The 15,332-nt window shown below is 34.1% G+C and overlaps 1 protein-coding gene across 1 annotated transcript; it reads right to left on the bottom strand.

The window, feature by feature from the left end:
• Positions 1-674: 674 nt before the first annotated feature.
• LOC110038571 (far upstream element-binding protein 2-like) lies at positions 675-15,289 on the bottom strand (the record flags this gene model as incomplete). Its single annotated transcript, XM_020743445.1, has 5 exons — positions 15,157-15,289; positions 1,759-1,880; positions 1,280-1,465; positions 849-944; positions 675-746 (listed from the first exon to the last, which is right to left on the bottom strand). Coding segments are annotated over exons 1-5 (609 nt in total), but the record flags the coding sequence as incomplete, so codon positions are not given.
• Between the last annotated feature and the right edge of the window lie 43 nt (positions 15,290-15,332).

Below are 15,332 nucleotides of genomic sequence, written 5' to 3'. Positions count from 1 at the left end.
CCCCACCCACCCCCCCCCCTCCCTAGCCGCCGGCAAAACATCCTCTTCTTCTTCTTCTTATTCTTCTTCTCCTAATTTTTCTTCTTCTTCTTTTATTTCTTCTTTTTCTTCTTCTTCTTCTTCTTCTTCTCCTTCTATTTTTTCTTATTTTATTTTATTTTATTTTTATTTTTTTTAATTTCATTTAATGTTTAGCATATTAATTAAGATACGGTTGTTTTTAAAAACACTAAAAATACCTAAAAGTTTTTTTTTAGTACTTTCAAAAACATGTTAATTTGTTTTCAGAAAAAAAAAAAGAAAATACTAAACAAAGATTTAAAGAAAAAATAAATGAAAAAAAAAAAATTGATTCCAAACAAGCTCTATGCTTTTTTGTAGCATGCTAAACATGAACATGTCTTAACTAAATTAAAATTATGCCTAGACAAGAAAATAAAATCAAACATGGAAAGAAAAAATTCCACAACTAGGAGCACAAATTAAATAAAATTTAATTTGAACAATAGGAACAAAAACTTAAAAACAAAAACACAAGTTCACGCTCTGTTTGTGACAAAAATAATTAAAATACATTGATCAAATGAAAGTTAAACTAGATCTAGGCATAATGAGCATAATAAAAAGCATTAAAGTGAAAGCAACCATATATCGTAGAGAATAAGAGTTCTAACCTGGATGCGTGCCCCTGAAGTAGTTTGCATGTTTCTGATAGTCTCACCACCTTTGCCGATAATCAGACCAACCTGGAAATTTAAAAAATTTCATATCATGATGAATGAAGATGATATGAGCATAATAACAAGAAAAGGGGGCATTCAACAACAGTAATTACTATAGTTTTCAACCTTATTGTTTGGAACTTTCATAGAAAAATGCTCAGCACCAGTAGTTGTGATAGTAAACTTCCGCGCAGAAATAATGCCAGAGCCACCAGCTTCAGCCTTTACAATTTATAGATAATGCATTAAAGTGAATGGAAATTACATACATATCACACAATTCTTATGTATTTACATAACTAACACACAAAGTATGACATTTACACTTATAACACCATTGTATCATAAACCTATGCATGAAAATTGTGCATTTCACATTTAAAAATGTAGTGAGGGTGGTATTTTTTGAAGTGATGCTAGTAACTTGAGTGGTATGCATGTAAATATGAATGTTTAAGTGTTAGGTATGCAAATGCATAAGAATTGTGTGATATGCATGTAAATGCCCGTAAATTAGCCCAACAAATTAGAAAACCTTTTCATTTAACAACCCCTACCTCAGCAAGCACTTCATTGATCAACTGCTCAGCCTTGCTAATTTGGTCAGAAGTACCAATAAGTTCTACAGTTCTACTCTGTGAATGAGGATCAGCATCCATATCTCTAGTTACTTGAATTCTAGCTCCAGATTGCACCTGAAGATATTTGATTGTCTCTCCACTTTTACCAATAATGACACCAACCTGTCCAAAATTATGAAAGAGGATCATTCCCGAAACTGACACAACACTCTAAGGGGTTGTCTCATTACAGATTTAAGTCAGAAAAAATAAGAAAATTTAAATCCTGAATCTAGTCAATCCAATTTCTTCTCAATTCCTCTCAATTTCATTTTAAATCCCTGATTTACTAAATCCTAATGTTGGAATAATTTAGTAAATCGGAATCGGATTTAGAGGATTTCGTAAAACTGTTACCAGACAACCACTCAAAAAATGGAAATAGAAGGAGAAGGGATTTTTAGAAAGATTAATACCCGTCCATTAGGAATATCAATTTTCTTGTTTGACCCAGCATAACCATAAGAGGCAAAAGATGATGGTGTGTTCACACCACCTTGCGATGCTAATGGCTGGCCAAAAGAATTATGCGATTGATCTAATACACGAGCAAAAAGAAATTTTCAGTGTTAAATGGATCCAGAGATACAGAAAAAAAATGCTCAACACATATTGCCAACTTTAGGCGCATAAATCAAGTAACCAAACAATACTATTCAAGCAAGCCATCGAGTGTGATTAATGGAAGAATTGCAAGCAGCATCGAAGCAAACCAAGCATGAATGAAGTAAAGGACCCCGCCACATATTTAAAAACTATAAAGAACCAAAAGGTGAACATGATAACAAAAGAAGAACGGCAAAAAGAAATTGAAAAAAAAACAGTGACTACTTTGACATTTATGCATTGAAACCTATATATGTATTCTATCAAATGCTTGCCACGATATCACAAACTATGAGTAAAATTGAAGTCAACTCCTGAGCTGACAAGAGCTCGGCTCGATAAATGACTCAAAATTGAGCTCAATGACCAGCCAAGTTTAAATCAGCCCCAACTCAACTAGTTAACTCGTGAGCCAACTAATTTTAAAAACACTTAAATATAAAATATATCAAAATATATTAAAACGTACAATGCACAAATACTTCAAATTAGAGAGTCATGACGTGTCGGACGCATATCGAACACGAACACCAACACAAGCGCCAACATGGCATAAAAATGTCCGATTTAAACAATATTTAACTAATAATAATACGTGTGTTTTATATTAATAAATTAAGAATTTCTTAAAAGAGACTTTTAAAATTAAAATTTTAAAAAATATTTTGACGTAAATTTTAAGGAAGATTTACATACATAAACTCAATTTTTATGGCTTTATATATCTAACACCTAAATTTCAATTTCAATATTTTTCTAAAACCTCACATTGTATTTCACTTTTTAAAAGTAAAAATAGTGGTATATTAGATGTGATATGAAGATTTGGGTGGCATAAATATAAAAATCAAAATTTAGGTGTTAGATATGTAAATAAAAAAAATAGATACCAAGAAAGCCATTGATCATTTTTTTAAATACATAGTTAATTAAGACAACTTAAATCTTGATGTAGTATAAGATAGTATATGCTTATTTTGTGTGTATTATAAACTAAACAATTTTGAAAGTTAATGCAATTAAATTTATTATTTCCTCTTTTGTATTATCCTTAATATTTAGTTTATTTTATTTTAATGTTTTATTAATAATTTTTATTATGATGGTATGTCTGACATGTGACTACATCTTATATTTGTAATAATAAACATGTCTCGTGTTAATGTTAGATTGCATCGCTGTGTCTGTATCCATGCAAAATAGATTAAAATTCAAGACTTGATCTTTGAATTATTAAGAATATCAAAAAAATAATACTTTATATTTTATATCAAGTATTTATTTTATTATTTATCCCTTAATTACTCGTTCTATTTATCATTTTATTATAACACTAGCTTGAATTAATAGTATTTTTTCTCTTTCATAATAAACAAGCTCCAGTGGCTGGCGAGCTGACTTTCACTCCTAGAACTAAGCTCAAGAAAAAGCTCGAACTTGGTTAACTAATCAAGTTCAAGCTCAAGCCAAAGATGTTTCTCGCTTGACGCAGATCGTTTACACACACAAAGACAGCAAAAATCACAAAAGATGCTCTAAAGTATGTTGTGGAGCATGATCTCAAACAAAACATCAGCAGTGGCCAAACTGACACTCGTATTGAAATTCTCGTGGTACCCCGACTCAGTTACCTCTACCTTTTAGGATCACTCTACCTTCTTTTTTTTGTTGAGCCCCTTTGAGCCATGTCGCTTTTGTGCTATGCCCTTAGGACCCAGACATGGTTTGACGCGTTGGGATATCCTGTCAAGATGATTTAGGTTATTCCGTGGGCCTTGTGTGCCGATGAGCCGCTATCCATTTGAGATGTGAGAGACTCATATTTTGTCTAATGGCTCAGCGTGAGCTTTGAAGCATCGAGACTGTTCCCACGTGGAATAACTTTCTTTTGATTGCTTACACCTCAGGTCTATGATAATATAAGCAAAACTCCTTTTATCGAAAGTATTTTTAGATATCCCTCAAGATGTAATTAACCGAAGGAACACGTTCCTCTGGGAGTGCTCTTGACCCCGGAACAGGTACATACACCTGACTCTCTGGTTATGGGTAGCCTATGTAGATACTTCTTTCGCGGATATTGGTTTAAGGTGCCTCCGCCCGATCTTGTTTGGGCGGATATTCTTAACCTATGCTTGCGAGGATTATCGTACGTAGACTCTCCACGTTTTACTTTTTCTCTTGTTTGTCACTTTGTCGTATGTCCCTTTTTATTCGATTCCTCTCCTCTTCAAATCATTTATATGGTTCGAGAGGGAGACTTATTCGAATGAGGGAATTATACGATGATCGACAAGCTGACGACTCCTTCTTTTTAAAATTAAAAAGAGAAAAATGAACGGAAACAGGGGGGATGAAAAATATTTTCAAAACTTGAATTTTATTTGTTCTCAAATGTGCTATAAGTGAATTTGATTTCAAAAGAAAATTGATGATGTATATGAAGTTATATTAGTGAAGTAAAATTTTATTATAGAAACGAGTAAGAAAATTTAATTAAAATTCTAAGTAATGAAGAAAAACTTTTTGTTAAAAATTTTTAATGTAGAAAATGCTAAATATAATGTATTTTTGAAGAATTTAGAAATTTAAACTTTTATTTTTAATAGATTTTTTGTGATAATATGTAGGCTGTTAAGATGGATATCTCAACACCCGTTTTAATTTAATTTAATATATATAATTTGGAAAAATAGTATTTTAGATTTTGAAAAATACAAGACCAGATCGATCTCATATCCCCGGTAGTTTAGATAAATGATTCTAATACCTCAATTAATGTATTTGTCCCGAAGGATAAACACACCACTTACTGATAATCGATTAAATAAACTAATGATTGTCTGACATCTGTTATGTATGCGAAACCATTTTTTATTATAAGCCGACATGTTTCCCTATTTAATATGAAGGACTAAATAGGGTTTATATTAAGATGGGTTTGAAATTAAATTGATTCCAAACCCAGCTTAATTGATTCTGAAGTAAATTAAATTTAGACTTGAAATTGGGGAAACTTGGGGTCAAATGAATTGATTAGGTTTACAAAATGAGCTCAAATTAGGCAATTGAAATTAAAACCACATTGCCTCAAATTAACCCAAAGTCCAAAAATCCCCAAGTTGAGCTTCATGATCAATTCAATTCTCCAATTTCAAATTCACATCAAATTCAATATATCTAAATTCAATCTCAACCAATTAAAATTCAATTTTATTATCCCATGACTAATTCATGACTAATTTTAAAATTAAAACCATCATGCATGTTAAAAGCCCATGCCCATGCGCATTTTCAAAGGCCCAACATGAGCGCACATGGCAAAATTTCCTTCCCTATCATCTTAGGGCGTTGAGAATATTTCATCATGGCATCATATGGAGCATACCATACACATACATCAAACTCTATCCAAATTAGGCATCATGGTATACTTTTCCAAAAATTTATGAAAGTCCAAAATTCCATTTGCATGAAAATTTTCCATGTACATGGCATGACATGTCTCATGGAGCCTTCCAAGGACAGCATAAAATCAATTTTTACCAAATTTGGCAAGTGGAGGTGACCACTCCCTCTTATCCCCATCACTTAGACTTTCCTCCTTCATGAAACATTTACACCCCACCTAATGCTCAAGCTAGTCATTTAACTTTAATCAAACCTGCTTGAGGGTTTTAGGATCAGCCCTAACCACCTGACCAAGGGGTTAAACCCAATTCTAGGCAATTTAACCAAACCTCAATTCTCCCATGGATTTTCACCATTGGGTCACCATTGAGCCAAATTGACTTGACCTCACAGCACCCCTGACTCATCTGAACTTAAAGGTGACATGACCCTGGCCAGGCACCCATCACAACCACTGGAAAACACCATGGTCGAGAAGCCCTATTTGGGGAAAACTCAAAATTTAACCCATCTGAGCTATCTAAGCCCCATTGGACACTTGGGAACTTCTTCCCTCCACTTAAGCATCTCCCTTGCCACCACACCTGGCCTTGATAGCCACCACACCCTCCTCTACAAATAAGACCACCCCCACAGCCGAAAAAAAAAGGATACTTAAACCTTAACAAAACTCTGCCAAATTTTCACCATACCCTTTAGCAACCTAGAGAAGCTTAACCCAACCATTCTCAACCTTCCATCCCCACTGTAGAACCCTAAATTCATCATTAAAATTTAGGGGTTTTCACAGCCATACCACTAAGTGCATCCAAACTCCAAATTGATTGTCCCATAAGCTTCACCAAAGCTAAAGATGACTTCCCCAACCAAAGCCCCATCATTTTGAGCACTCTAACGTAGCCTTAGAAAAAGCCTGAATTACCCTCTGATTGAATTCATACTTGGACTAAATCTCAGCTCAAATTGACACTTAGAGGAGGTTCACCAGCTCACAACAAAGGTCAGGAACAAATCCAATTGAGGCTACACCTCTTGGACCAAGGTATGGACCATTTTCCTTGAAACCGAGCTTAGTTTGGTCAATTGTGAAGCAAACTTGTATTTTATACTTGAATAACAATATAGATAGGTTTGTCTTAAGTAGATGAAGCTTTATAAACAAACCCTATGTTATTTCGTTGAGAATCGAGGGAGAAAATAGGTTTAGAAAATTAGCGGTTCTCGATTTAAGGCCATTGAGGACAATTACTAGGAGCCATCCGATTGAGTCTGTATTGTATGGATGGATCAGATCGCATCGAACGAAGAAATGGAGTGATAAAGGCGGGATGCGTGGCGGTTGAGGTGGAAAGCGCAGCGAATCAGGATGCATCGCGTGAGGCTTTGGCGCATACGAGGATTGTGTGGAGGCTGACTGGATTAAGTAGAAAATTGAGATTTATGTTATTTATTTAATTCACATAAGTTAGAAAATCCATGTCTTTGTGTAGAAAAATCATAAAAATAAAAGGAAAATACTCTCTTGCTCAGTGAACAGAAGATAAGAATGTGGAATAAAAATTAAAATTATTTGACTTATATTTTATTTTTAAAAATACTCAAAAACTTAATTAAATCACAAGTCATTAAATATTATATAAGTCATTAAATATTAATCACCATGACATGAGATTTTGAGGGTTTAAACTTTCTATCCTTAAGTGTGTTCTCTGATTTTTCCAAGGTTAGAGATCACCTCGAAGTGTGGAAGCCCTAATTTTCAAAATAAATCACCTTAGTTAAATTAAAAAATTTTAGAATTAAAATACAAATCAGAAAAATATAAAACTTATTTTGGTAGGTTAATTGTGACCTGAGAACCCTAAGGACCCTACGGAAAATATAAATCGGATTTGAATAATCAAACATATTATTTTATGTAATTAAATTCTAAAAATGGAATGAAAATATAAAAATTGAAAGAAAATTCTAAAAAATCACAAAAATCTTCCCACACTATAAAAAATAGTCATATTAACTCTCTGTAAAAATTTGAAATCATTTTGAATTAATTTACCCACTAAATTTGATTTTTTAAACTGAATATGATTTTTTGATTAAAATGATTATATAAATTAAATTAAAGTTCAAAAATTATAAAAAGTTATTTTCTGAGTTTCTTATGATCAGAGGCATCTATGAAATATAAAATTTAAGTTAAAATAAATATTTGATTTTTAAGGTATATTTTAAATTTTAAATGATTAAAAATAATTAAAAAAAGATAAAAATCACTAAGATTGAAAAGTGTCCCAAAATATCACAATTGGTTCCTTGATCACTTGGGAGTAATTAAAATATTTTTCCTAATTTTATGAATAAAGTTATAATTTTTAAAGGCTTGAAAATGAATTTTCCATAATTTTGCACTAAAATAATTACAACAAATAAAATATAAACCACAAAAATATGGAATTTGTTTCTTTGGGTTCCCTAGATGCAAAGAGATTTAATAAAAATGTAAAAGTTAATTTTTAACTTAAATAATATTTTATATTTAATTAATACTCAAAATTATTAAATAATTATAATAATTAAAATATAACTTGAAAAATCATGAAAATTGGTCCTAGTGGTCCCCTACCTAGGTGAACCTCCAATAATTTTCCTAAGGACATATAGTTTGTTTTGATTGATTAAATGAATTAACTTTAAAAATCCTTATTTTTTAATAAATTAATTATTAAACTTTAAATAAACATAAAAAAATTACATTTTCTTCTTCGATGTTTTATTTTACCCATGAGTGGGGTAATATAAAAATTTCAAAGTCTTTCGAGTTCTCTTTAAAAAGTTATTAAGTGGAGAGCCTTAGGGGCAAAATGGTAATTTTGATTTTTCATGCCTTATTAAATTTTAGGATTGATTGAAGGGTAAATGAGTAATTTTGATCATAATGAACTCTTTTAGATGATTGAAACACAAGGGATTAAATGGTAGAAACCATTGCCTCAGTTTTCTACAATAAATGTATAGTTGTAAGTTCCCCCAATTATTATAATTCGGGAGTTAATTAAATTAAATGATTCTAAGGTCAGGGGTTAGATTTTGGAAAATGATAATTCACTAATTTAAAACCCCTAGTTAATGTTTGAGTGTTATTATCATTGATAAGGATTAAACATACCATATAATTTAATATCCCTGAAAGTTCTGAACTTATCCACTCATAAGTCTTAAGGTCTTAGTAGTGAACTAGGTTTAGTTTGGATTTTCTTAATGAGGTTTAGGAAAGAAACATAACTAATTGTGAAAATTTTGCAAACACTACAGCCCAACTTTAATTGTGAGCATGAAATCCTTAATAACCTAATCTTGCCCTCAAAGACACCCATTTATATAACTTTTAAATGAAACATTAAAAAACTAATTAAGTAACTCTCTCACAAGATAATCAAAACATCACGTTCACTAAGCAAACCCTGTACTTAACTTTGGATGATTACTTGAACAATATAATAAGTCTAAATGAACTGGGAACGTTTCAAAGGATTCTAAAGGTTGTTCGGGGTCATGCTCCGAACACCTCCTTGCTCTTTTAGATATTTTGAAGTACGAATGAACCTATTATACTTTGTTCCAAAAAACCATCCATAAAAAATTCTAGGGAACCATCAGGTTGCGACATAGAACTTAGTATGGGCAACTTGAGCCTTCTTCCCTTTTTTTTCTTTCCTGTAGCTGCAATTTTTGTTACCTTACAACATACTCTCCTACTTGCATTTGTTTACTTTACTCTGTAATACTTGAAACAAATATGCATGCAACATTTAAATAAAAACAACCCTTCCAAAATTGATCAACTTTTTTCAAAATTAAATAACATTTTCAAAAACAAAACAAAAAAAACAATTTCATAACATGTCATTTTGAATTTATGGGAGTCCATCGGATGAGGTAACCCACGGTTGCTAATGAGATCTCTATAGTTTAATGAGCTTAACAACTCATTTAAGCTAAGTAAATTCAAAACAAATATTGGTACCAGAACGAGGGAACTGTGAGATCTTAACTGGTGTCGCTCTATCAACTTTAACCCCCCTCCCCATTTTAAACTTAATTTGTCTTTTAAACCTTTAAACCTTATACTTTAGGATTGTTACATCAACAAGGAACTTGGAGCAAACACCATCGGCAACACGACAAGGATGTACAAAAGAACAAATTCGAGAGAGCAAACAGATCTACAACAACAAATTTTCTTAGAGTTAAACAGCAAACCATATGACTTTGAGGTAGTCCACCTAGTGCAACATAAATCCTCAACTTTATCTTTAGGCTTTTGCACAATTATGTTGTGCAATTTAGGCCCTAACTCGCCTTAGGTTCCGAGGTTGTCATTTATTGTGACATAAAACCTTTTATCTTATAGATTATTTGTACGATTGTGTCATGAAAATGTAACCCTAAATAATAATAATTGGCAGGATGAAACATTAAATAATATCATCTCACTGAAATTGAAGCCAAAATATATGATAACTTGGGAAGTCATTGAGGTTCTTCTCAGGATACGTGGCATCCCCTAGTTTTTCTTCATTTGGATTTTAAAATAAAATGTTACAAATTTGATCTTGTTTCATTTGACACTCCTTTGTCCGACCTTGAGAACCCAACCTTGAAAGTCCTAAACTTTGAGATTTTTGGAGATAATACTTATTGATCTAAATCGAGAGTTTTCTGGGTGACCTCAGTCATTTAAGATGTAATTAACTATAAAGGCTTGCTCTTATAGGAAACTTTAAGAACCCAACCTAATATTAACTCTACCTAATCTTCCATATTATATAATGGAGCTCGACAGCTTATATAAAAATAGTTCGCAGATCAAACAGATGTCATAAATTCTTTAGTTTATTTAATCAAGTCTCACTAGTAAGTGATATGTCCATTCCTCAAGATAGGTACGTCACTTATAGTGTTGTACTCATTTATTTAAACTATTGTCTATATGATATTGGTTCGGTCTCGTATTTTCAAAAATTAAAATATAACTTTTTCAAAATTAAAACATTATTTTTCTAAAAATCAAATTTATATATATTAAATTAAATTTAAATTACTTTAAAGATGAAAAAAAAATATTCCCTGTCGACACTAAGCACATCTAAATTCCTAAATGTGCATCTATCTCATTGCAAAAGTAAAATAAAATGAAGACAAGTTTGCACACCACTACTCCATGTGGCATGGAAGTGGTTCAGAAGCTTCCAAAACATCCCAGAATTGCCCAAAATTGCTCAAAATCCATCTAGAAAAGTTCTCGAGCTTTATAGCGCTAGAATATGTGCTATAACGCTTATTTCTAGCCAAGACTGGTGCTATGGTGCCACCCTGCAGGCAAGATATATGTTTTACTCTGTTTTGGCTTTGTTTCATCTCGTTTCAACTCTGGTTCGCTCCTAGTGTTATACCTACAATATAGACATAAAAAACATTTCTTTAAAGTGTAATTTCATTCAAAAACATGGGACAAATATGAAAGATATTAAACATAGAAAGACATATCAAAATGCGCTTGATCTGAATTTCCTTCCCTACTCAATTTGGCTCCAAATTACAGCATTTTTGCTTCATTTTCTCCAAAAATCCATTTCTTGTACCTAAAAACAAAAATATGCAAAATAACTTTCTTTAAAGTGCAATATCATAAAAAATGTACTTAAAATAATCATGAAATGTACACTAAAAATAGGTAATTTTAAGGTGGATCAAGCAAAGGTGGTATTGCTCGATCCGTAAGGACCGATCGAGGTAGAAGTGGTGTCAATTGATCGACAATGACCTATTGGGCACAAGTGATGTCAGTTTGTCTAGGACGACCGATTGAGGCATAATGTCACTGATCTGTCCAGGACAATTAATCAAGGCACAAATGGTCGATCCAGACACAAGTGGTGTTGATCGGTCTGAAATACTGATCCAGGCACAAGTAGTGCAAGTGCAGGATGATCTATGCATGGCACACATGACACAATCCAAGGCAAGCAAACATGCTTGATAGCAAACCATGCTCGTGTTAACATCCTCACTTAGGAACCTAAAGTTTAGCACTTTGATATACGACATCACTGCCTCCTACTTTGGTGAGGCACGTGGGCGGCTCCTCTTTTAGATTCCCTGAAGGGAAAGCTCTCCCTAACGTCACTAAATGGGCTAGCTACAAAGCTTTTCCCCATTTCGTGTACTCCTTAGAACTTTACAAAGTGAGTCAGCTACAAAGATTTTCTCACTTAACAAAGTCCAACCTCCTATTTTCTCCAAGAAAATTGGGGAATCTAAAGCAAGGAGGAGAAGGGACTCTAACGCATTAGAACTTATGCTAGAGCTCACAACAAAGGATTCACTCAGCTCTACGAAGGTTATTTGGCCACACATAAAATTGTATCCTTGGGTTTTCTATGAGGAAAGCGGCGATCCATGACATAGGCACTTGGGCATGCTGGTTCACGCCGGCCGGCAAACTCACCCCTGTGGGCAATCGAAACCCCCATGAAGGCACAACTAGGACCTTGAGCTAGCTAGGGAAGGAAATGTCAGAGGGGAGAATCTCACCATCACGGAGTTTTCTTGATGTCCACTGGAGTGCAAGAATAAGCTCTCCTAGAAGATAGGAGAAAACCCACAAGTCCTTCCCGACACTAAGAAGAAGCTCTCCTCGCTAGAGAGATCGTCGGAGTTGCCTTCTCGCAAGCTAGGATGATGCTTTCATAGTCATTATTCTTGAAAACTTGGTCAGATTTGAAGATGATGGTGGCACATAAAGAAAATGTTGGAGTATGACCAACCCTTAACTCCCTCTTGAAGAAAAACACCCCAAAGTTTAAGCCCTCAAAGAAAAGAGAAAATTAAGAAGAAGAAAGAGAAAAAGGATGCAGAAGAAGAGGTGGATGAGGAAGAAGAATCCTAGCCCTGCAAATAATCCCTCACAACACTCTGCAGAAGCTATCTCAAGCTCCCTTACACTCCTTCAACTCACCCTAGCAAAATGACATTGATCCTCTCGAATGTGGAGGGCTGGTTCGAATAAACAACAAGTCCCTCCCCCAAAATAATCCAAATTCCCCCAAAAGATGCCCATGAAACTTCTAAAGTGAAGGAAAAAAGGTCCTTTTGGATCACTCCCAAGGCTCATGATGAAAATCCTGCGAAAATGGTGACTTCAGAAGTTGAAATGGCACTTGAATCGATCAAAATCGCGACCAGGGTGGTGATCGGTGCCTTGACGCCACTTTCCCAGGTTCCTTGGTGCTACTTTTTTGGGTGCCCAATAGCTGGTCTAGGAGCCTAGGCACCAAAATAGGAGGCGCCTAAGCCCAAGCACTCGAGAAAATTAGGGTTTTTAGCCTGTTTGTCGCCTAGGCGCCCTGTTTTTTTTGCTCCTAGACGCCAGGTCTGTGCCAAATTTCAGACATCTATAGGCTCATTCTTGAAGGTCTGGCAAGGCATTTCAGGCTCATGGGCCCCTACGGTCGGCGTCGAGGCGCCAGTCTAGTATGAAACCCTGATTTTCATTGGAAACACCCGACATAAGATCTTCTTGATCTGAAAGCTATGAGAGGCTCCATGTGAGTAAAATATAGTATCATAACTTCAAAATGGAGTGATTTGGTTGGTTATTCACTGGAAAAATTGGCCTAAACCGCGACCCGAGTAGGGTGTCCCAATCCCTAATTTTTTTGTAGCGCATGTATGTGGACTCCATGGTTTTCCATTGTTGTGGGAGGCTTCAGATGGACGTCTGGTGAATTCTAATCATTAAATTATACCTAACACATCTCACATCCCAGATGGGACTCCTGGAGGGAATTTTTCTGGTTATGGCTGAATCGCCACCAAACCTAGCTAGTTGCCCAAGCAAGGGCCAAAAGGTCTCGGGTGGGTGTCTTTAGTTACTAGATGCTTCAGATGAGCTGTGGACCACCCTTAGTCATGCAGGTGGACACCCTACACTTGTAACATTAAAAATTGATGCCAACAGTTGGCTAACAAGAAAATGTGGAGATGGATATCCTTCAAGGTTACTATTAATGACTATATTTTTTTCATGGATTAATAAAATAACATGTTATAAATTTAATGGAGGTCAATAATTGTGGCATTGTCAACAAGGGACATTCAATTGAAGTTAAAGACTTTATTTTTAACAATACTTAGAACCTTTGTAAAGTGAAGAACTTTGATGGCAAGATAAAAATCCCTTCTTACATATAAGTGCTCATTATTTACATTTTTATCATCTTCCTGATATTTAATGGCACAAAGTCTCGTGGTTCAAAGACCAATCCATAAGTTGGTTGGAAAGTTTACATTAATGATTTCGAAATAAATGACCATTTATTGCCAAGATATGGTTACTTTTGAATGTGCCTTATGCAATTCCCTTAATGAATCCCATAAATATCTCTTCTTTGAATTTATATCTCTATGTCCATAATTCTTGATTGTCTACCATTTTATGGTTTCTTTCATGAGGGTTGCAACTTACCACAAATTTTCCAAAAAGCTAAGAATTTGGATTATAAGATTACCGAAAGATTTTTACATTTAGCTTCTCAAGGCATTAATTTTATATTTGGATTGAGAGAATCAATATTATATCTAACATAATTGCTACGCCTTATTGTCTTCTTATGGAAAAAACAAATTTGCAATATGTTTGAAAAGCTAAAGGTGGAATTTTAAAGATGATGTACCCCACACATGGTATGTATACCATATGATTTCTTACTTGCAAATTCTCAATCTTTGCATTTGAGGAACTGCTATGTTTGTTTCCTATACTCTTCTGGATGGTTTCTCTTTATTATTACCTTTATATTTACATGGAATTATCTTATATCAGCAATAGCCCTAGAACTACTAGTAATTGGCCCATTACTTATCAAGCATTTTGGTTAGTGGTTACTACAAAAAAAATGGACACCGATTTTGTAATTTTTTTGTTGCAGCCTCTTTATCTCAAATTAAAGGTGTTCTTAGTATCAAGTTGAAGTCCCCCTTTATTTATCCTTGAATTTTTACCTATAGAATCATTGCTCAAGGTTAAAAATAGCCAGCAAAAAGAAAAGATATGAGAATTCAAAGAGTCCATCAACTTCATATAAAAAGTTGTTTACGTTCATTCAAATATTGAGATTTGTCTCTCCAAAATATATTTATAGGAATTTTTTTTAAAATCAAAATAATATTTACATATTGATTTTTATAGAGCTAGTAAAATGAAATTATAATTTACGGGCATTAACATATATACCAACAATTTCTATGCATTTACATATCTAACCCTAAACCTCTATTTTTTTACATTCATTCAACCTAAATCATTCATCACATAAACATATCATTACTTTAAAAATTTAAAAAATGATCTATACATTTTCATATATAAATAAAATGACACCAATATAAAAATTAGAACTTAAATACTTATCATGCAAATATATGGGAATTAAGTGGCATGTAACCCTAATTAAATAGGTTAAACAAGAATCTCACCTAAAAGCACGTGCGAGTTTATTACGGCAAGCCACAAGGTTGGTGGGACGGTGCACTGGCATCGTTAGATCCGCATCCCGCAGCGCCTTTGGTCCATTTCAACGGAAAGTTTTCCGCTCGTTCCACGTGACAATGGCGGAAAATTCATCGATTATATACTCCCCGTTCTGTTTCATGAATGGACGGGAAGGGGGAGAGTAGGGAGGCGCAAGGAGAAAAATTTTTCCCAATAATGCAGAGCGCAGCATTTTCCCTCTCGCCTTCCACTCCTCTTCTCCGATCACGGAGCACAAACCCTAACCCTAGATGCCGGATCCTTTCCGCCTCCCCCACAGTGAAGCTGCCGACTGCTTTGATCCGAGGCTGCGTCGCCGTCGGCGGCCTCCGCGCCATATCGCCAAGGCTCGGTGGATGGGAACATGCCATCTCTTCCTCT

The sequence above is a fragment of the Phalaenopsis equestris genome, unplaced genomic scaffold (genome assembly GCF_001263595.1).
Source record: "Phalaenopsis equestris unplaced genomic scaffold, ASM126359v1 Scaffold233127, whole genome shotgun sequence".
NCBI classification, from domain to species: Eukaryota; Viridiplantae; Streptophyta; class Magnoliopsida; order Asparagales; family Orchidaceae; genus Phalaenopsis; species Phalaenopsis equestris.
The sequence above is the reverse complement of the archived record's forward strand: the minus strand, read 5'-3'. Positions and strand labels throughout refer to the sequence as shown.